This window comes from Rhinolophus ferrumequinum, chromosome 20 (genome assembly GCF_004115265.2).
Source record: "Rhinolophus ferrumequinum isolate MPI-CBG mRhiFer1 chromosome 20, mRhiFer1_v1.p, whole genome shotgun sequence".
Classification (NCBI taxonomy): Eukaryota; Metazoa; Chordata; class Mammalia; order Chiroptera; family Rhinolophidae; genus Rhinolophus; species Rhinolophus ferrumequinum.
In genome coordinates, this window is record NC_046303.1 from 31,651,553 (window position 1) to 31,675,439 (window position 23,887).

Genomic DNA, 23,887 nt, shown 5'->3' on the forward strand with positions numbered 1-23,887 from the left:
AGAGAGAGAGAGAAAGAAAGAAAGAAAAAAAGAGAGAGAGAGAGAAAGAGAGAGAGAGAGAGAGGTAGGCTGAGGGGTCATGAATAAATAGAAAATACCCACACAAGAATGGCATCATACTAATAATCATAATGTGTGAATCCTTAATACAATATATTTTCTGTATCTATAAGCATATATATAACATAACTTTAAAAATTATTATTGACTGGATGCAGCAACCAACTGTTCCTTTTGTAATTTTTTTATACTGATACCTTTTAAATAGGAAACATTTAAATCCTGTGCATATGAGCACACCAGTAATTGTGATAATAATAATAATTTAAAAGATGCAAACGCTACCATAGGTCTAATAATGAGACCACTTATTTTCACATATAGATATACCTTCAATTTTCATACACATATAAAATGAAATGTATGAATTGAAACATTTCTAAAATCCCTCTGACCATCAAAGTTTTATTATTCTGTCCATATTATATATATATATATATATATATATATATATATATATATATATATATATCTTTATATAGCTTTTCATAAGACTTGCCACACTATTTTCTTAATAACTTTCAAGCTTATTCCTACTTCATTCAAGAACAGTTTCATAAACTGTACTGTGAAAGGTGTTTTATTTACATAAGCTTATTTAATACTTAAAACAACAATGTAGGTAACATGAAAATTAAGTAATTTGTTCAATTATCCCACAGCTGTAAGTAGAGGGGATGAAATTAAGACTACTGGTCACATGATCCCAAGGATTCTGCTCATTTTCATTACATCAAGTTGCCTTTCTTAATATATTCACTGAAGCATTTATTAAGCATCTATTATAACAACAACAGGATTATTATACTAGGAAAACATTCATTTGAAAGGACTGAGGAAAGGCACATTGGGACTAATAAAGCAAAGCTCTCATATTGGCGTAAATACTAAAACTACTCAAAAGAACAAATCAGTAAATAGGTTAATAGAAAACAAACCTAATGTTTAAAATGAGCAATGGAAAACAAACAGGTCTGAGTTTAGAGCAACAGGAACAGGCTGAGGGCCAACTGCAAAATTTTCTACCTTTTAAATTTTTAAATTAATTTGTATTTTGGTTTCGTTTTATGGCCCATTTACTTAAGAGGGATGGTTCATGATAATTCAGCATTGTTTAAATACTACTAATAAGAATTCTTTCCTATCACTTTAGGATGATTTAAGTTTTACATGAAACAGAGAAATTATGCAGATTTTACAAACAGATTTTTAGCTTACTTGGAAGAAAGATTCTAAATTAATAATGGAAATATTTACCATTACCATTATGTAATTCATTTAAAAGGCCAAAGATGTTATTTCCTTAACTACTCTGAAATGCAAGAAGACTGTTAATAAATTAGTTTTAAACACAAAATATTAATATCCCACTTTCTTTGTGTTAAGTGTGATTGATACACATTCAGTTAGCTGGACATTCCCTCAAAAGACGCATTTCAGACCTTTTCTATTCAAGTGCTATGGAAATACAAATAAAGCTACTGCTGACCAAGATGTGGCCCCTAACCTCATGGACAGAGATGATACTGAAGGTGTGGCTTCTATTTTAATAAATTAATTTAGTTTTCCTTGGGAAACATCTGTGTATATCAATGTTTTTAGGATTATGAAAGAAATAATGCTACTAAGGGTCTCAACAGAGATTTGCAAATGATTTTCAACATGCTTTATTATTTCTTGAGAAGATGGTTAAGTATACATACTTAAACCTGGCGGGGTGGGGGATCAATGTTTCTAGAAAAATAAAATGCTATTGCTTTGAATATGGCACTCCTATTCTTGGGTCTACCTTTATTTCCATTGCCAACCTTCTGCTTCAGCGCCAACCTGATGACGCATCAGGAGCCTCATGGGAAGATTAATAAAAATCTTTAAAGACATTGTTCCTTGAGATTTTGAAAGCTAAGACAAAACCATGACCCTCTGTTGCCCTGATCTACAACCAAATCGCCCAAGGTGGATATTTAAAGTAAAGACTGCCAGACCCCTCTCCTAGAGCTTTAATTTCACAGGTTGAAGTGGCACTCAAGAACCTGTGCTTTTAGACAGAACACACTTTGAGAGACATTAACCTCCTGAATTACCATCATTGCAGAATTAGAGTTCCTATTTTCTTTTCTATTTCTGTCATTTTCAAAAATTCCAGAACTATTATCATTTGTTTTAATATTTCTTTTTTTTTTAAATTTTTGTAAGAGTTTATTTGAGCCAAACTGATGACATATGCCGGGGAGCAAGATGTCAAATGCTCCAGAGAATAAGTTTTGCAGCTTCTTTTCTGTATTTGAAATCAAGGAGGGAACAGTAAGCCAGATTACATGGAGAAGGGGGAAAGCAAGGTGGGGATTGGATTACAGCAAAATTAACAAGATTACATGCTCTTTTGAGTGTGAATACCCTCTTTGAGGGGTATTACCTCTGGCATTTCAAAGGTGTGTTAACCTAGAAGCACCAGAAAAATGGACAGGACTTGCTTAACTAAGGCAAAGATAAACCATTTACTTATAGGCCTGGGGTGTGACTATCCACCATCATCTGCCTAGTTAGGAATTTATGATCAGATCACCCTGTGAGGTTACTTGCCATAGAACCCCTTTTTTCTGTCCACAGTTCCCTCCTTTGGTTATAAATCAGTCCGCAGGATGCAGTGATGACCAACCTTTTCATCACATAGTGTGGTCTCACAATGCAAGGAAGGCTCATTCCTAGGAAGTCTCAGTATCAACTCATCTTGTTGACCACTGGGGATGGGGAAATATCATAACCATGGGATCTCAGTTGAGGCTGAATGTTTCCCCAAAAAGGGAAGGGCAGGTAAATGGAAGGCAGTCAGGTTTTGTGGCCTTCACTGTGAAAAAAAAATACTCTGGATCATTTCTGTCCTGTGAACTATCATGATCTGAGTTTTGCCTTCTGTCTTATTTTTCCGTTTTGATATTTCTGAAGTGAATCTACATGCTGATCTCCATAGTACATATTCTCCCCAGTTTCTACTAGATAGATAGATGAATTGCTGATACAAAGGTAGACAGAGAAAGCAGATTCATCCACCCATTTATTATCAGGAATTCTGCTAACAAATCAGAAAGCAATTGAAGTGTTCTAACATTTTCCACATATAAGACACACTCTGACATTCTGTCCTAAAAAATCAAAAGAAGAAAGCTAACCCTGGAAAACAATTCCTAGAAAAGCTTCCTAGGTTTCAATTGTTAAATAACAGTAGTTAGCTTACCTGCCATCTCGCTGAGCAGCACCACCTTCTGTTACTGTCTTAACAAATATCCCCAGCTTTTCAAGTCCAGCATCTGCTCCAACACCCATGCCGATAATACTTATTCCAAGTCCATCCTCATCTATGAAAAAGGGGAAAAAACACAAAAACCTAAATGTTAACACTAATCTGCAATTAGCTGTTGAGACCTATTTGCTGCTTTTAATTCTGTTCTTTACGGACTATATGACATGCTTGCCTTGTAGAATTTTTGTTCTACGCTGGGGAGCAAGGGTGTCAAATAAGACCCTCCATCAGTTTAGTCTCTCTTTACTATTGTTGGATATTCATTGTGATCCCAAGAAAAGGTAATAATTTGATTATTGAGTAATCAATCTGCCTTAAAACACAGCCTATCTAAACAATATAATATTTTAAGCACAAAAACATATATACTCAAGCACATTGATTTTATTTATTTATTTATTTGGAATAAAATTCTTGAGTCATACTTTCTTTCCTTGAGAAAAAATAAAGTATTTTCTATTGTCTTTTAGTCACTCTGAAGGTTGTCTGATTTCATTCCCACTAGTCATCCATTTTTTTTTTTTTTTGTCCTGCTTTGACAAAGAATTCTTTGAGTTTCAGTAGTTTTATAACAATGTATCTCTAGCTTGAATATTCTGGCTCAATTTTTCCTGGCTGAGACATACATATTATTTTAAATAAATGCGACCATAATGTATCTGGAATTTCCCCTTTATTTATGTGGTCTTCTTTTCTGTTTTACTTGTTCCATATCCCTATTTATATTAACAAGATGGTATGTGTCTTTCAGTACTTCTTCTGTCCTACTATACAAGAATATAATCTTATTAACAAGTACAGCATGTATATATATGGCTTGTTTTTCCTTCCTATTTGCTTTACACAAAGAAGGTCATATCATACCTACTTCTCTCTTCAGCTTACTTTTCTAATTTGATAATACCTCGTAGATATCAACTTATATAGTTTTAAATCACTTTTAATGATTGCATAATATTTTGTGGTGTGATGGTATCATAATATATCCAACCATTTCTCCAGTGAGAGGCATTCACTTTCGTTTCCATTTTATTGGCCCTGTGAACAATACTGACAAACACCTTGTTTTCAATTCACTTACAAATCATGTGTTTATCCGTATTTCCATTTGTCCTTTCTATAAACACATATATTTTAACATCAATGAAATAAAAGATACTCTATTTTGCATTCCACATTTTTTTGTTCAACATTCAAAGTTATTTTCTGATAGCCTCAAAGTCTTTGTAATTATGGTGTATTCTCTGCATAAAAAAGTGGATACTAGCTAATTAATACTGGCGGATTACTAAAAGAAATCTGGTTCACGTACTAAGCAGAATACCCAATGCTTTCAAAAGATTTTTTAGCAATAACCTTTAATATACTAAGTATTCTTAATTAGTAATTTTTTGAATAGGATTCACCTCATTGATTATTACTTGTCACCAACTTCTACTTTAAGTATAAGTACAATTCATAATCCCACATTCTAAATAAAGATGTTTAAAAATACGTCATTTAGCAAAAGTGTGATTTGTTTGCTCAGTTGTGTGCTAAAGAAAGCTTTACAGAATGTTCTCCCTGGAGAAACTACCTGACGTGATCCCCAGCTGAAGGCACTTCCACATTGGTTCTGGGCGCAGGTATCTCTCCTGTGGGAGAACTTTAATGCTGACTAATGTATGAGTGATGGCTGGAGACGTTTCCTTCACTTCTTACATTTAGAATGTTTGCACACAGGTGACTTCCCATATTTATTTCATTCTAATTGTTCATCAAGAGGCTTTCTCTTGCTAAAATTTTTCCTACATTCATTACAGTTTTAGAGTTTCTCCACAGAATGAGTTTTCTTGTGCACATGAAGTTTGGATCTGTGCTGAAGGTTCTTCCTCACTGGTTACATGTATAATGTTTCTTCTCTCTTACATGAATTCTCTTATGTGTATAAAGATGAGCTGTACAGCTGAATTCTTGTCCTCACTCATCACATTCATACGGTTTCTCTAGAGTGTGAATTTCAGCATATGATGAAGGGATGAACGACGACCCAAAGCTTCTCACCATTTTTATTTATATCCAAATAAGTAATAAGTTCTCCCTGCCCGTGTGTTTGCTACTGTTTTAAGATATAATCACTGTAGATTCTTGCACATTGAATAATGCCAAAGGGTTTCTCTCCTATATGAAATCTATGGTGTATATTAAGCATTAGCTGAATTCTTCTTCACATTCATTGTATTTATAGGAGTTTCTCTTCATCATGAATTATCACATATCAAGCCAAAGTTCACCTGTAAGTGAAACTTTCCCATACTCAGTGCATTTAAAGGGCTCTTCTCAAATTTTGATTCTCTGTCCTATCATGCCATTTAATGGTTTCTTCCTACAAATATCCTGCATGAAAGTTGCATCGTAGTTTTTCAATCCATTTTTCCTGCCTGGACTCAGGCTTTAGTAAAATTATCTTTCTTCCCTCCATAGCTCCTCTTGTTGCTCCAACTGGGAAACTACTTAGATTTGCAAATCTGAAAACCCAATTGTGGGAAAAGTTATGTTAGTTTGAGCCATCCTCAATTCCCGTGCAGAACACCCAGGACACATGGTGATAACTGACAGGCAATGAAAGGAAGAGTACAATGAACCCACAGAGTCCAGAGGACTGATCTACCTCTGCGCAGCTTTCTCTGAGCTGTGTCTGTCAAGCCTGAGTGAAGTCCAGAGCCACAGGCCTGAAGGCCACTGATTCTTGTGGCTGCACTGTCACGGACCCAGCAGCCACCCTGCCTTCCTCGGTATACACCCTCCCAGGGGCAGGCTGATTACTAAATAGGCAAAGCAGCCAGGTAAAGATGGAAAAGACTGGGAGGCTCCGTTATTATGGAAGATGCTGTCACCATGCTCTGGAGCTCAGAACTTATTTTCTCTCTCAGGGAAGACACTTGTGTTGGTTTAGAATTCCCCTCATTGCTAGTGAGATTTGAGCTTGCATTCATATGAGCATGAGTCATTACATTTCCTCTTCACTAAACTGCCCATTTTTCTACTGAGTTTTACTTGTCTCTTTTTTCCCAATAATTTGCAAAGATTGTGAGCATAACAAGGATATTAACTCCATGTCATCTACAATAAAGATTTTCCTCCCTCAAATTCATCACTTATCTATGAGCTTGACAACATTACTTTTCAAAGCTTAAATGTTTGGATAATTTAATTGGTCCATCTTTTCCTTTATAACTTCTGGTTTTCCATTTTGGTTAAGCGCCTTCACCCACAAGCCTAGATGCAATAGGTAGTCTTAAAAATCTTTGTTAAATATCTTTATTATTTTATTTTTAATATTTAGTTATTTAATCCACGTAGGGTTGTTTTTATATATTACGTAATAAAAATAAAAGTGTCCAACTTTATATTCCTTCAGATAGATGCTCAGTTATGTCAGAACAATATGTAAAACACTCTGTTACTTCTAAATTAGAGTGCCATATGTGTCATCTATAACATTAAATTCTCATGCACACTAACATCTTTATCTGGATTTTCTTTTTTGTTCCACTGATCAATAGCTATGTGAATATAATTTGTTCTGATTATAGAGGCTTTACATAATATTCAGATATTTGGGAAGTTAAATAATTTCACATTCATTTTCATACTTCCCTTAGGTCTACATTTTTCTGTATAAAATTTAGAATTATATTATAGAATCCCCTCTCCCAACCCACTTTGATGGCAGTTCTATTTGAAGTGCATTAAATTTATTTATAAATTTATAGGTATCAGAGATACAGTACAGGAGAGATTTTTCTACACTGAGTCTTCTCAGTCAAGAATATGGTATAGCTTTCTATGTGCTTAGATCTTACATCTTTCAAAAAGATGTATTTTCTACGGATAAATTCTGTTTTTCTTGTTGATTAATTTAATAGTATTTTATTTTGGTGGTGCTATTATAAATGAAATACTGCTCCCATTTTCATTTCTAGGTTTTTAATTTAAATATAGAGGAAAAAAACCTGTTAGTTTTCCTATATTTATCTGGGGCCTGACCTCCTCTTTTATAAATAATCTTAGTAATTCTAATATTTTTAAATTAGAATAAATTTGGTATATATATATATATATATATATATATATATATATATATATATATATTTGGTTTTTCATATGTAATATATACATTACATGTTACATATATATATTATATATAAGCAAAAAGTTACTTTTCAGGTTTTATTTTCTATTGTTTATACTGATTATTATATTTAAAGATCATTCAAAATGTGACTTCTGGTTTTAATTAAAATATTTTTAGTGTTTACTCAAAAGTAAAATTTTCTGTTAGCATTATAATCTATAATTTCTATCATATTTAGGTTTCTATACACTAACAACAATCTATCAGAAAGAGAAACTAAGAAAACAATCCAATTTATAATTGTATCAAAAAGATAAAATATCTACGAATAAACTTAACCAAAGAGGTAAAAGATCTTTACACGGAAAGCTATACAACATTGAAAGAAATTGAAGAGGACACAAATTAATGAAAAGATAGCCCATGCTCACGAGTTCAAAGACTACATTAAAATGTCCATACTACCCAAAGCAATCTATAGATTCCATATGATCCCTATCAAAATTCCAAAAGCATTTTTCACAGAAATAGGACAAACAATCCTAAAATTTGCATGGAAACACAAAAGACCCTATATAGCCAAAATAATCTTGACAAAGATGAACAAATCTGGATGCATCACATACCCTGATTTCAAACCATATTACAAAGGTATAGTAATCAAAACAGTATGGTACTTCCATGAAAACAGACATATAGGCCAATGGAACAGAATAGAAGGCTCAGAAATAAACCTATGTATACATGGTCAATTAATTTATGAGAAAGGAGCCAAGAATACACAATGGGGAAAGGACAGTCTCTTCGATATATGGTGCTGGGAAAACTGGACAGCCATCAGCAAAAGAGTAAAACTGGACCTCTATCTTATATCATACACAAAAATCTACTCAAAATGCATTCAAGACTTAAATTTAAGACTTAAATTTAAGACTTAAAACCATAAAACTCCTAAAAAAACACAACAACAACATGGGCTTAGGCAGCTCCTTGACACTGGTCTTGGCAATAACTTTTTGGATTTGACAACAAAAGCAAAAATAAACCAAGTGGGATGACGTCAAACTAAACAGCTTCTGTACACCCAAAGAAACCATCAACTGAATGGAAAGGTAATTGGAATGGGAGAAAATATTTGCAAATCATATATTTGATAAGGGGTTAATATCTAAAATATATAAAGAAGTCATGCAACTCAATAGCAAGAAAAAAAATTCAAAAATAGGCAGAGGAACTGAAGAGTTTTCCAAAGAAGATACACAAATAGCCAATGGGCACATGAAGAGGTGTTCAACATCAATAATCATCAAGGAAATGCAAATCAAAACCACAAAGAGGTATCACTTCACATCTGTTAGAAGAGCTACGATCAAAAAGACAAGAGATAACAAGTGTTGGTGAGGATGCAGAGAAATGAGAATACTCATGCACTGTTGATGGGAATATAAATTGGTATAGTCATTATGGAAAACAGTATGGTGGTTCCTCAAAAAATTAACAATAATTGTACTTCATTTGGTTCTCTTCTAGTTCAATCTTTCTAGTTCAACTTTTATTATGAAATATAGCATACAAACATAAGTTTTATGAAATCATTCATTTACAAAACATTATGTTTAAAGAATAAAACATTCATGTACTAACAGAGACACAGAATATTAGCAATACCCAAAAAGCCCACTATGTACCCCTCTCTGATATCATAACTCTTCCGTCAGTAATCATTATCCTACATATTGTGTACATCATTCCCTCCTTTTCTTAATAACGTTTTTAAAAACCACTTATCTGTATATCTCTAAACAATGCACTGTTTAATTTTTCCTGGCTTTGGAATTGAAATAAATGAAATTATATCTAATGGCTTCTTTTGTGATTTGCTTCTCCCTCCTCCAATTTTAGGGTTGTAAGAATCATACATACTGCTGCATGGAACTGTGGCTCCTTAATTTTTTTGCTGAGTAATGTTTTATTGAATACATAATCTACAATTTATAGATCCTTTTCTATCATTGATGAAAAAATGATTGTTCAAATTTTTTTGCTATTATAGGCAATAAAATGACCCACAGACAAATCCAACTGTTTTTGTATGGGCCATAAGCTAAGAATTATTTTTACATTTTTAAAGGAATGAAAAATGTAAGCATCACGCTTACATTCCATTTAAGATCAAATGAGAGTGTCTTTTAATGGGAATGATTAGCCAGTCATAGTTAGTGTAATGACTGGTGTTCTTTATATTTTTTTCATCCAAGCAATTTTATGCTTAATACTACTTACATAGTTTTTAATTCTTTTCCCCTCATTTTCTGTTTTCAACAAGTCACTTGTCATTTCTTTCCCTCCCTGCTAGTTAGGAATTATGTGAGTAATATATTCTTTAAATCCTTACATAACAGCAAATGTATTTCTTTCACCAAGATAGGTAAATGTTCTCTGAGATGGATGTAGGATTCTTAGATTACCATCATTTTCTTCTCAGTGGTGTGTGAAATATGTAGGTCTACCCACTTACAGTGTTACAAATGAGAAATCTGATGATAGTCTAATAATTTTGCCTTGGCAAGTACATTTGTTTCTTTGTTTGCTTTGATTTTTTTGTCTTCCTGTTTTGTAAGATTTTCACTTTACATTTGAAGATTTTTTTCCCAGCCTATGGTTATGTAGAATTTTTTTTTTAAGTCCTTGCAAACAATTGGCTAAGCCATTTCAAATATGAGGTTCAGGTATTTTTTTCAGCTCAGAGAAATTTCTTCTATTATTTATCTAATGTCTCTCATTCTCTATTGTCATTTCCCATTCTGTTACCTACAATTTACATGTTGAGTCTTTTTCATGATTTTTCTTGAATTTTTGCTCGGTCATTTGAGAATTAGTTTGGAACATTTCTTATGCTTGAACTTCTAGGTTACCAATTTGATCTCAACAATAACTGTCCTTTCCTCTTCAGTTCCTCTACTGAAATTTTTATTTTTAAAATCAGCGTGTTGTTGTTGTTGTTGCTACTGTGAATTTGATGAAGAATACCTTTTAAAAGCCATACTTGAATATCCTTATTTGGTTTTGTTTCTTTTTTTGTTATTCGAGTTGTCATCTGTTTGTTCTCATTTTTTCCAAAACTCCCTGTTCATTAGGTCACTGGGTGCCCATCTTATGTGATGATAAACATGACAGTCTCTGGTGTTATAGGTCCCTAGCTACTACCGCAGGCAGGCTGTGATTCCAAGGAGCGAAATCACGAGGAAGTCCCTCTCTCCCATTCTCCCTGCTCTCCTTTAGTCCTTTGCCCTCATAGATGAAGAGGATTCCATTGCTTTCATTTTAAAGTCCATAATTTTCTAAAGGCTCAGCATTCTCCATACGAGTATCTGCTACATTCAGAGTATAACCATAACCACTCTCCCTCCACCAAAAAACAAAAACACACTGAAAACAACCATCTTCCCCAAGAGCTCACTTACAACAGCTCTCTCTAGTCTCACACCTGTACCAGCCCTTTGCAGGAGTACCAACCAAGCATCACGCCTCACTCACACCTTCTTACTCCCAGCCACCATTCCAGCCAACTAAAGCGATGGGTTTTAGTTGGAAGAGGAGAGAAGCTTCCAATCTACCATCTCTACAAGTATTCATATCCACTACTTTTGAAATTTAATAAGTAAAACCTTTTATGAGAATTAAAACTTGATTCAATCCTTAGGAGGAAAAAAGGCTATACTTAGGAAAAATAAAGTCATTTCTGTATTACTAACGTAGCAATATAATAGTATGATAAACAATGTAAAGCTCAGGTACCTTTCTCTAGTTCCACTGGGAAAAGTTCCAGCTTTTCTACACGCTTTTCAAGTTCATACTCAGCAGACGCAGCCACAGGGTCAACTTCATCGTTTCTTCTGTCATAGTCTTCATTGGAGTATGTGCTGAAAACCTGAAGGAAAAGGTCAACAAAAAGATGATAATCCACAGAAGATGGCTTTCTTAATTAAAAAAAAAATAATAATAATCTACCAAGTATCCAAAACTACCTAAGTTAAAAATGTAGCGTGATGAATTTCATCTAAACATCTTTTGTTTTTAAAATCAACTGAGATGTTAAGAAAAGGAAAACTGAATGAAAATAAATGTAACTTACTAATTTAAAAAATGTATGAGTCATTCTACCACTTTTAATAATTTGGGAGTCAACAGTAGTCACACCATCCATTTGGATAGCAACATTCACTACTTTTTATAGAATCAGGGCAACCCATATAAATTTCAGTGCTCTGCTGGTTCCTGATAAAACTAAGCTGAAGCATCTTGAAGCTGCCTAAGCAAACACCCGCATGGGAACCTGTTTTATGCTACGACCCATACAAGCCTCAATGCTGTAGTGTGTCAGTACTACAATTCTATTTCAGTCATAGAATCACTGAAACTGATTTCTAGTCTATGCTGGATTAGGCTGTGATAAGCTCTCATTTGTTGTCCCTCATTTTACTTGCATGTAGATTTAAATTAAATTCTTATTCAACCTTTCTGTGAAATAACTATCAAAATATAGCTTAAGAGCAGCAGAACAAATAAGATTTTGCCAGCTCTTTCTTTTCTACCTAAATCATTCAAAATGCTGAATGTGGTCTTCAGCTATAGCCATCAGAAATTTGATTGTCCTTGTTTTTGCTGAAATATTTGTTTTATTTGAAAAGTAACTGGAAATAGGTATACAACCCCTCAATACACTGAAGAACATGTAAAAGAAATACATATTTCATCAAATCCAATTAATATGTATAATAAAAACTGACATTTTCAATTAAATTCAACAATTACTAAGTAACTAAATTGTGCCTGAAAAAACACTGCAATGACCCCCAAAATCTTAATATCTAGGAATGAGTCATTTAAAAAAAAAACAAAAACATAAAAACCTATAATAAAAATAGAAAGCAGAACCGAAGGTCAGAGATGAAAGAAATCAAGTCTGTTGCCTATAAAGCTGGCTCTGCTAGTCCAGGTGTGCTTTACATTCACATTATTGGAAAACGGGCAACACTTATATGCTATATATGGTAACCTATAAACCAGGAATACATATTGCATATAGAGAAGCAGATGTAGTGTGGTTACTAATGGTATATACTTCCCCAAATTATGCCATTTATAGGATTTGTACCCGAATGAATTTGTTTTTCTTCCTGACTCTCAACATGTTTTCACAGCCTCGTGCCACTCACTTGGTCTCTACCACATTTCTCCACCGTAATAAACATTACTGCAGCACAATGAACATTCCTACACCCTGGGGTCTGTGCCTGTCTTATTAATCTTTTCATAAAGTATGCTTCCTATGCCCCTTGTATAGAACCTCCTAATATTTTTCTTAAATTGTCAGATTTATGACTTTCTCTTACACAGCCCTTTTGATCTTTTACTTCCCTTATATGTTTTGGTAGTCACTTATTCACATTTATTCATTCAACAAAAATTTAGAGTACCAACTCTATGCCAGACATTGGAGAAGGCACAGTCTCAAGTAGCTCACACCTTAGTTGGAACACAGAAATCAAAATAAACAACGACAATATAACGTGATAATGGATGCAACAGAGAAATACATCAAGTAATTTTTTTGTTTGCCTGAGAGAGGGAAGAACTTCATGGAGAGGAAAATATTGAAGTTGAGTCTTAAAAAACAAACAAGAACTCATATTTGAGTGTAGAAGAGGGGCAATACATATTTTAAATATAAGACTATAGACAAAAAAAAGTGTGTGTCTATATCTTTTGGAAAACATCAATAATTGAGTGGACTACAATACAACATGCCTAGGGGAGCAAACACAAAAAAAGTTACCCAGATTTGGAACTTACATGTCCTGGAAACTATTGGCAGATAGGACTGACCATTATTCCATTAATATTTCCCACTCATCTACTTCTACTAATAGGTCCAAGTACACGATTACAGAACAAAGACTTAAATAATATTCATTCTGAAACATAGCTCAATTCTGCTACTACATAGTAAGTAAGTGAATATATAAATATGTGTGTATATATACATATGTATGTATGTGTGTGTATATGCATATGTTTGTGTGTGTATATATATATATGTGTGTGTGTGTGTGTGTATAAAGTATGAGAGAATTGTTTCAAATAAATTAACACCTTCCTGATATTTTTTTCAGGATCCCAAAACACACTGTTATTAAATATTCTTCCCCAATCAGACTGTTTCATAAAGTTCATTTAAGGATACGTTGAAATCAAAGCAAACAAAAAACTGTATGACTACATTCTGGCAACATATATGACTATCTCCAGAAATCAGATGATTACATTACCATTTCATTCTGTAGAAAAGAAATAATGTAAGATACTTTTCATCTTCAGCTTGCTTATAGACTGGTAAATTAATGTGGGCACATAGGAGAAACCTATTAAAAATTGAAAAAGAAAATCCAGAACCCATTATATGCAGATTTAGTTATTGTTTACTTGGAGAATCCAAGAGATTTAACAGAAAAAGTATTAGCAATAATAAGTGTTCAGTAAAGTAACAGAATAAAAACCAATATAGAAAAATAAAAACCACAACAAGCTCTAGAAAATATAACAGAAAAGATCAGGAACTATAAAATATCCAAGAATTACTAATTATAATGTGCAAGAATACCTTTCTCTATAAAATGTAACTGAAGACTACAAAAAGCCCTGAGTAAGTGTAATGCCAGTCTATGTTCCTGGATTGAAATCCGTATATTATAAGACATCTATGCTCCACAATTACTCTAAATGTCAGTTTACCCCAATTTAATTTATGAATTCTGGGCAATCAAATTAAAATCCCACTCACATTTTTCATGGAAACTAACAAGTTGTTTGAAAAAGAAGAATAAGGGTGAAAACAGACTCTATCAGATATTAAAACACATAATAAAACTTCATTTATTAAGGCAATCGTTTTGGCCCCAGGATAGATCTGTTTTTGTACTCTGTTCCACTCTTCTACTTTTCTATTCAATAAATATTAGGGAAAGAATAAGATAGCCATCTGAAAAATATCACTATTTCATACCGTTAACAAAAGTAACCTCCAGATTGGTTAAGAACAAAAAGAAGTTATAAAAGTATTAATAAAAATATAGGACAATGTTTAATAGGCTAGAGAAACCTTCCTACAAATCCACAGATCCTTGAAATACTAAAGGAAACGAATATACTATTTGATTAAAAATCAATGCTATATATGATATGTGCATGCAGTCACCACTTTGAGTCCAATCCACTGCATGGTGCATTGCTCGTGGTGGCACAAGAGTGACTCTTTTTGTGTACGGCAAGTAGAAAGTAGTGGTGAATGTCACACACCATCTTAAGTAAGAAGTTAAAATTAAGATCAAGATAAAGCTGGTGGTAAATGTGCCATCTCTCCATACACAATCTCTACACAAAAATGTAATGGACCACTTATAGTCCAGATTTCATTAACAATTAGCTACATCTCACAGAGAAACAGTGAAAGCAATGCTGCTTCTTAAACTATGTAATTCACAAAATTAGGTTAAAAATATGTACCACAAAACTCAGACTTCCTAACTTTTCTATACCAACTGCTTTATTATAATCATTGCCAGAGCAATGAGGTGACGTGGTGTAATGCCCCTATTGGAATACAACTTCAGGTCATACAGTCTGCTAGGGGAACAATTTGAATGTTTCTTTCACGTAAAAAAAACAAAATATTGTTACTAACTGATGCTTTACAAAATGTGCTGATTCTATAAATTCTATATAGAAAGGCAATGTTTGTTATTGAATCGGCCCTGATGCACTGATTCCTACAAATAATTGCAGGCAATCTCCTAAAGATATTGAATTTTAAGTATTTAAAAACCACTGTTCATTAACTAGCACAATATTAGATTAGATAGATTTTACCCTGAGATTTCTTTGAGTTCAATCACTGTGATGTATGTAATATTTCATTTCTAAATAGTCATTCTTAGGAAGTGAATGCGTGTTCAGTAGCACGGATCATCTAAAAGAGGGAATTACATGAACATCAGGAGAATTAGGAAGTACCTGTAATTTTAAACATTTGAGTTATACATGGACATTTTATGATTATAAATCACTTGGGGGCAAATGAATGCTCAAGGTGAACTAATATTTAAGAGAAATGGCTTTGAGAATATAAACCAAACAGATGAACTAGGTTATGTTAAGGTCTATTTACTTCCATTTGTTTAAACACATTAACTTATTAAAATGAAAGGAATTTTACAAAAAAAAAAAAAAAAAAAAACACCGGAAACCCATCTCTAATTGCTGCCAACAAGTATATTAGCCTATACTTGTGGATTGATAAGAAATGGCCATTAACACAGACTCAGATCTTGGTAACAACTCAGATTCACTCACTGCCCTCTATGAAAGCTAGAGTACTAAGGAAACTATAGTCAACTTCCATAAAGAGTGGACCCCAAAAGACCAAGGTCTAGAATGGGTACATATTTTATATGAGAATAGGAAATGAAAGTATTAGAGAATTAGGTACCTCCCTTTGGCAGTTTGGGTATGAACTCGGGGGAGAGGGTGGCAACATACATTTACTACATACACAGCCCAATAGAAAAAACACACTGAGCCGGCAGTTAGAGTGCTAAAGTTCCCATCCAAATCCTGATACTTTTCTTCTGAGTGATTTTAAACCGTACCCTGTCATTTTCTGGTATTAATTTCTTCATCTGTAAAAATGGTGTATTTAAATTAGATATGGTATCATCCAATTGGAAAATATAAAGGCTGTATACATGGTAGGCAGAAATAATACCAGAATTCTAGTGAACAAATACCTTACGAGTCCATAGAAAATGTTGTTAAATAAAAACAAAACATAAACTTTGGAAGTGGGGCAGACTGACATTTTCTGAGCATTCATTATGTACATGGCAGTATAATAAGTTCTTTACTTACATAAGCTTGTTTAATCCTACCAACATCTCTATGAAATGTAAAGAGGCTATAGTTGTAATTTGCCCATTTTATAAAGGTGGGTAGATTAATAACAAATTCTCAAAATAACTAAATATAAAAAAAAAACACTCTACAGGCTTAGCAATTGTTATGGATGATACTGCAATGAAGAAAAAATGGACTGAGGACCATTTTGTGGTGTAGGTGATTATTTAACCTAAAGATTAAACTTGGAAGCTTTAAACTTAATGTTCAAATGTTAGTTATTTTAAGAATTTACCAATCCATTTATTTTTCTTTTAAACTTGTTTTTCAAATCAGAGTTAATTCTCTACTTTCTGAGGGGATTAGGGAAGGTCAGAACTGAATGCTTACATTTTGATATGCTTTCAAAAAGCTTATCCTTGTGCAGGGCACATAAGCCATGTCAAAAATAACAAATGTTTGAAGCTAATTATTCTAGCAGAGATTGGATCTCTTCCTCCATGTATTAGAATAATGTATCCACACTCTTCGCCATGTAACTTCACAAGCCTTTCCCTGTGGATGGGGCATACTTTCCTGCTCCATTGATTTAGGGATGGGTAAAATAAATGACTTGCTTTGGCCAATGGAATGTGGGTAAAAGTAACAGTGTGCAAGTTGTCAGCAGAAGCCTGAAAAAGCATCCTGTGCTTCCACATAAACTCCCAAGCTCCTGTGGTCCATGAATAAGAGCATTCAACAACAGGCCTTTCAACCTAGGTCCCAGAATGAAGACAGAGGGAGGAGACCTGCACCTGAGAGGAAGCGTGAAATGAATCTATCTAGCCTGGCCCAGCAGAGCCCAGCTTAAATCAACGGACCTGCAGCCAACCTGTACACCTGGGAGCTCAAGAACATATGTGTGCTGTAAGCCACTGAGATTTTGATATAGTTTATTACTCTGCAAAACATGAATGATATAGTTCTCAAACTATTTTTAGCAGGAGTCATTTTTCATCTTTTTTAAATTGTAGAATCTTGTAGAGCTGAATGAAGAGAATTAATGCATTGCTTCAACAAACGTCTTTGACTACACTTGTACAAATTAAATACTGTACAGATTTTTTTTAAAAAAATCAATACCAAAAACTTCTAGACAACAAAATACACCATTATGAAGTTATAGGAAAAGTCAAGTATTAGGAGAAAACATTGCCAAATATCAATATGCGTATCCGTATTATATAAAAGGGTCTATCAACTAAAAAGAATGGCATACACAAGTAAGGAAATTGAGAAGTAAGGAAATTGAGAATTCAACAAAGAAATACTAATGTTCAATGAATGATGTAAAGATGCTCAACTTCATTAAAAATTAAGCAAATGTAAATTACAACAAGCAAATACCACGTACTCACCCATGAGAATGGTTTTAAAAAAAAAAGACTATAACATCCAGTGTTTCGTGAGAATGTAGGAAAAAGAATACTCCTGGAAAAGTATGGGATAAAAGTATAACTTGAGAATAGCTACCAAGATTTTAAATATAAATGCCTTTGACCTAATAATGCTACATCTAAGTATTTATAAAGATACTTGCAAGTACACACAAATATGTGTGTGCAAGGAAGTTCATTACAACACTATTCTAATAGCCCAAAGTGGGAAATTATCTAGATGTCCACTAATAGAGAAAACAAATGTCTTAATTATAATATATACAAATGTGTAATTTTATGCAATGATTAGAAAGATCTATCTCTGCTGACATGTAAGGCTCTGCAATATATATATATACATCAGTAAACCAAAAAAAGAACATTGCAGATCTATCTATCCATCCATCCATCCATCCATCTTCCCAACTGGTAGGATCTCAATTTTAATCGAATTTAAAAACCTCCAAAATTCTCTAGCTATGTACTCTTGCCAAATTGTAAAACCACTCTAAGCCTATTTCCTTATTTTCAAAATGGCTATAATAATAATACCAACCCGATAAAGTTGTTTTGAAATGAAATGAGATAATCCATGTAATCACGGTTGGTTCAACGTGGGGGGAGGGAAAGCTTTCCAGGCTGATATGAGATACTATTTCCCCAGACACATACACTCACCTCACACTCTTGCTTATAAATGTTTTGAATATTTCATCCATGATGATGCTTAACGCTTTTGAAATAAAAATCTAACTTGATATTAAAATGCAGTTTGGCCTGCCAGCTCTCTACCTGTGTCCAGAGCTATGCACATTATACAATGGCTCATCACCTGTCATACTTTGTTTTTGCTTTGACCAGGAAGAAGCTCCGAGACGAAAGGAAAATTTACCAAGGTAACTACTTCTCCTTTCATCAATAGGGTCTTGATTCTTTCGATATCCTTACAATAGTTCTACCATTTTTATTTATATTGCTGCAACTGCTTTGCAAAAATATGGATAATTAATCAAATAATAATCGAGCACCATCATATTAGTACTGCACCACAAAAAAACTCTTAAAGGCCAACAGCATCCTGGACCGTATATATATATACCGGGGATGCCAAAAAAATGTATACACATGACTTGCATTCATCTTTTGTTATCGGTTTATATTGAGTATTACAATTTTAACACAGTTTTTTTTCTTTCTTCACATGCGTACACATTTTTTTTTTGGCACCCTCTATATTTAGTTCAGTCACCTTCACATTGTTCCTGTGTTATTTGACTGAGAAAAGCAAACACACATATATAAATTTAAGACTTCTTGTTTCAGAACCAACAAGGGATATTCTGTTCCTTGATCAAAAGAAATAAAACAAGACTTTGTCCCTTGCTTAGCAGCAGAGACGGTCTTTTAGGGGTAACAGGTTTACAACACTTAGCAATGACATTTCTGACCCAGTAACCCTAGGGTATGAAAAATAAAGTTAAAATTTGCTTAATATAAGATTTCAACTAGAATCATTCTTTTTCACATTTCTAGTAGTTTGAGCTGCAATACTTTTTCAGAACAACAGCAACGTTTTTTTCAAAAAATAAGAAAAAAAACCTTATTTCCTTCCTTACAACACATTTTCTTTAATCAACAGAGGTCAAAATAAATTCAGGATTTTCTGTAATATTAACTGGAAAGAATCTCCCACAATGCTTCCCCAAAGCTGCAGTTCTGCCTGTCATCAGGGTTCCGCTTCATCTTCCTGACACATCAAAGATGGGAAATGTTTCAGGTTCTAGTAAACTGTTTCAGACGATGGCTTGGCATAGCGTGCTCCTGGAGATTAGCCAAGAATTCACATGCTTCCATGAACAGGTCCCACTTATCACAAGTTTTGTTGGCAGAACTCTAACTCACCTTCACATGATTTTAGTGGCTCTGCTAACGAGACTCCAAATTGAGACTAAGAGAAAGCATGAAGAAGATAGTCTACATCTTGAAGTTTTAAAAAGAAATTTGGTGATAAACCATCCTGAGAAAGGAGGATCCTGACAGCCTTAGAACAATGTGTAAGTTCATCTTTCCTTTTCTTCCCCCAAAACCAAAGCCAGGTCACTGATTAATGATAGTAAGAATGACAAACAGTTGGTTAATGCCTCGTGTGTGCCAGCTTGTTTGTGTAAGCTAAACCAGAGGTCACAGCTATCAGGCTTTGGGGGGTTACCATCGGTAGTCTCCACAGATTCTGAATAGGTGAGGGCTTTCTGCTGCATATAAAAACAGTGATGAACAGGAAGGTGCAAAAACAGACCCACAGCTCTGTAAGCTCTGTCAAATCCCAGATGTCTATCCTTAAGGTACTCTGACAACCTGCATGAACGTGTACTTAAAGCAGTAGTAACAATATTGTACAGTATAATGTGTCTAACCTTCTAATGGGACCACTCAACAAAATCCTATGTACCAGAAAACAGGACCAAATGAGTACTAGACTTAAGATGTTACTCCAAAAGCCGTTAGCCTACCGGTCTTCTCTGACTCAAAGCCATTAACATAAAATATTTCTAAGGCCAATCCACATATTTTCAACATCACTCATTTTACCAATTATTTGTAACATCCTTAATAAACTTTCTTGTACAGATTTAAAGTACCTATCTCTGGAGTGTACACTTCTAATTAGCGTCTTTCAAATACTAATTAACTAATCCTAGAATGAGGATTAGTGTACCTGGAATGTTAATTGAAGGCTCCTAAAACAAAGTTATACCCATAAATATTGTGATGTATACGCTGAAGTAATTGGAAGTCTATTACAAAGAATATAAAATTTTACAAAAACTATCTTTAACTCTTGTGCCAACTGATTCAGTAAAGACAGAAAAGACAGTGCCCACTTTTCTATTTTTACATAAGAAATTTGAAGCTCAGAGAAAAATATACACGTGTATGTAAAGATAATTAATGAAGACAGTCTATAAGGACAAAAGGTATATTTCACTGATTGTAAGCCTAGTGATTTCGTAGATAACTAAACAATAGGAAGTGAAAAAGCAAACATACTCTACAGAATGGGGGGTAGAGAGCAGACTACCTCAAAAGGCAGCAAAATGAAACCTATATTTGTCAGGGTTCTCCAAAGAAACAAAACCAAGAGAAAACGGCATATATATATATATATATATATATATATATATATATACACACACACACACACATACATATATTTTATATATGGTATTACATTTGTATTTGTAGTAAACTAGATTTATTTGAAAGGATTGACTCACAGGGTTATACACACTGAAATACAAAATCTGCAAGGTGAGCCAGCAGGCTGGAGACCCGGGGAAAAGTTGATGTTGCGGTTCAAGTCCAAAGGCAGTTGGCTGACAGAATTCCCTCTTCTTCAATGACTGTCAGTCTTTTTCTATTAAGACCTTCAATTGGTTGTATGAGGCCTACTCTCATGATAGAGGGCAATTTGCTTTATTCAAAGTCCACCAATTTAAATGTTAAATTCATTTAAAATCACCCTCACAGAGATAGCTAAAATAATGTCTGACCAAAAATCTGGACACCATGGCGCAGCCAAGTTGACAAATAAAATTAACCATCATAAATCCCTTAAAATAAAATATTCTATGCTCTAAAATCTAGTCTTTTGATTTCTGACAAAGATAATCATATCTTGAGAGTGTTTTTTTTTAATTTGGAGTCAATGTGCATATTCCCAGACATATTTGTAGAACGTATACAAAACCCGTGATAAAATCAAGTATTTTTGTATTATTGATGGCACCAACCACTTCATACTTGTAGATAGGATGTAAACTCTTCAAATTTAGAATAGCTATGGTTAATTCTGTGTTAAGTTATATAATATTTATGAAGACATTTAATGAAAGAATATTTCAAAATAAGTGGAGTTTTATTAAGGTCAAATATACATAAGTTACCAATGAAATAAAAAGATTAGATCTTTTTATTAGATTAGATCTACATATCTTCATTTTGACAAAATAGAATTCAATTATAAGTAGTATCATTTATCTGCAAATATGTGTTGCAAAAGTACTTGAAATTTTATTTTTTTAATTTTTTTCATTTTTCAATTATAGTTGACATACAGTATTATTAGTTTCACGTGCAAAACATAGTGATTAGACGTTTATATAACTTACTAAGTGATCAACCCAATAAACCAGAACCCATATGACACCACAGTTATTACAATACTACTATGTCCCCCATACTATATGACTATTTTCTAACTACCAATTTGTACCTCTTAGACCTCCCCTCACCTTCATCAATCTGCCCAACCCTGCCCCCTCACCTGGCAACCATCAAAATGCTCTCTGTACCTGTGAGCTTGTTTGTGCTTTGTTTGTTCGTTTATCCTGTTCTCTAGATTCTACACATAAGTGAAATCATATGACATCTGTCTTTCTCTATCTGACTTATTCCATTCAGCACAATACCCTCTAGGTCCATTCATGTTGCAGAAGGCAAAGTTTCATTCTTATTTTATGGCTGAGTAATACTCCATTGTATATATGTACCACCTCTTCTTTATCTATTCATTCATTGATGGACACCTAGGTTGTCTCCATATCTTGGCTATTGCAAATAATGCTGCAATGAAAATATGGATGTACATGTCCCTTTGAAGTAGTGTTTTGGGTTTCTTTAGATAAATACCTATAGTGGGATAATTGGGTTCTTCTTCGTCTCTGTTTATAGCCTTTGTTTTAAAGTCTATTTTATCTGGTATAAGTATTGCTACTCCAGCTCTTTTTTTTTTTTTCCATCCCTTTACTGTCACTCTGTGTGTCTTTCCATCTAAAGTGAGTCTCTTGTAGGCAGCATATGTAAGGGTTTTGTTTTCTTATCCATTCAGCCCTCCTATGTCTTTTAAGTTGAGCATTTAACCATTTACATTTAAGTAACTTTTAATAGATGTGTAGTTATTGCCATTTTATTATTCATATTTTTTATCTTCTTTTTCCTTCTTCTTCTTCTTAAAGAAGTCCCTTTAACATTTCCTGCAATACTGGTTTGGTGGTGATGAACTCCTTTGCTTTTTCTTGACTGGGAAGTTCTTTATCTGTCCTGTGATTCTAAATGATAGCTTTGCTATAGAGTAATCTTGGCTGTAATTCCTTGCTTTTCATCATTTTGAATACTTCTGCCAATCCCTTCTGGCCTGCAAAGTTTTTGTTGAGAAATCAGCTGACAGTCTTATGGGAGCTCCCTTGTAGATAACTAATTGCTTTTCTCTTGTTGCTCTCTTTGTCTTTAACCTTTGTCATTTTAATTATGATGTGTCTTGATGTGGGCCTATTTTGGTTCATTTTCTTGGGAGACTCTCTGTGCTTCCTAGGCTTGTATGTCTAATATCTTCTCCAGGTTAGGGAAGTTTTCCATGATTATTTCTTCAAATAGGTTTTCAATTCCTTGCTCTCTCTCTTCTCATACTGGTAAACCCTCTGATGCAGATCTTGGTATGCTTGATATTGTCCTAGAGGCCCATTGAACTATCCTCATTTTTTTTTGGATTCTTTTTTTCTTTTTGCTGTTCTGATTGGGTTTTTTATGCTACCTTATCTTGCAAATTGCTGATTCCATCCTCTGCTTCATCTAATCTACTGTTAATTCCCTCTACAGTATTCTTTATTTCAGTTATTGTATTCTTAATTTACCACTGGTTCTTTTTTTATGTTTTATATTTCCATTTTTATCTTTCCTATATGTTTCTTGAAGTTCTCACTGAGATTACTGAGCATCCTTGTAACCAGTGTTTTGAACTCTGTGTCTGGAAGATTGCTTGTCTCCATTTTGTTTAGTTCTTTTTCTGGAGCTTTATTCTGTTCTTTCATTTGGGATATATTTCTTTATCTCCCAATTTTGGCTGCCTCCCTGTGTTTGTTTCTATATATTAGATAGGGCTACTATGCCTCCTGGCCTTAGTAGAGTGGCCTTATGTAGTAGGTGTCCTGTGGGGCCCAGTGGGTCAGTCTCCCTGGGGACCTGAGCTAGGTGCTGCAAGTG

At 33.8% G+C, this 23,887-nt stretch overlaps 1 protein-coding gene across 4 annotated transcripts in view; it reads right to left on the bottom strand.

Annotated features, from left to right (window-relative positions):
* Nucleotides 1-23,887, bottom strand: part of PPP1R9A (protein phosphatase 1 regulatory subunit 9A) — a 267,141-nt gene that overhangs the window by 111,673 nt on the left and 131,581 nt on the right. For all 4 annotated transcript variants that reach the window (XM_033088319.1, XM_033088318.1, XM_033088316.1 and 1 more), the window contains 2 exons: nucleotides 11,277-11,409; nucleotides 3,296-3,416 (listed from right to left, as the gene is read on the bottom strand). In XM_033088319.1, the coding sequence (XP_032944210.1) occupies nucleotides 3,296-3,416; nucleotides 11,277-11,409 (254 nt within the window). The remainder of the gene's footprint in view (nucleotides 1-3,295; nucleotides 3,417-11,276; nucleotides 11,410-23,887) is intronic.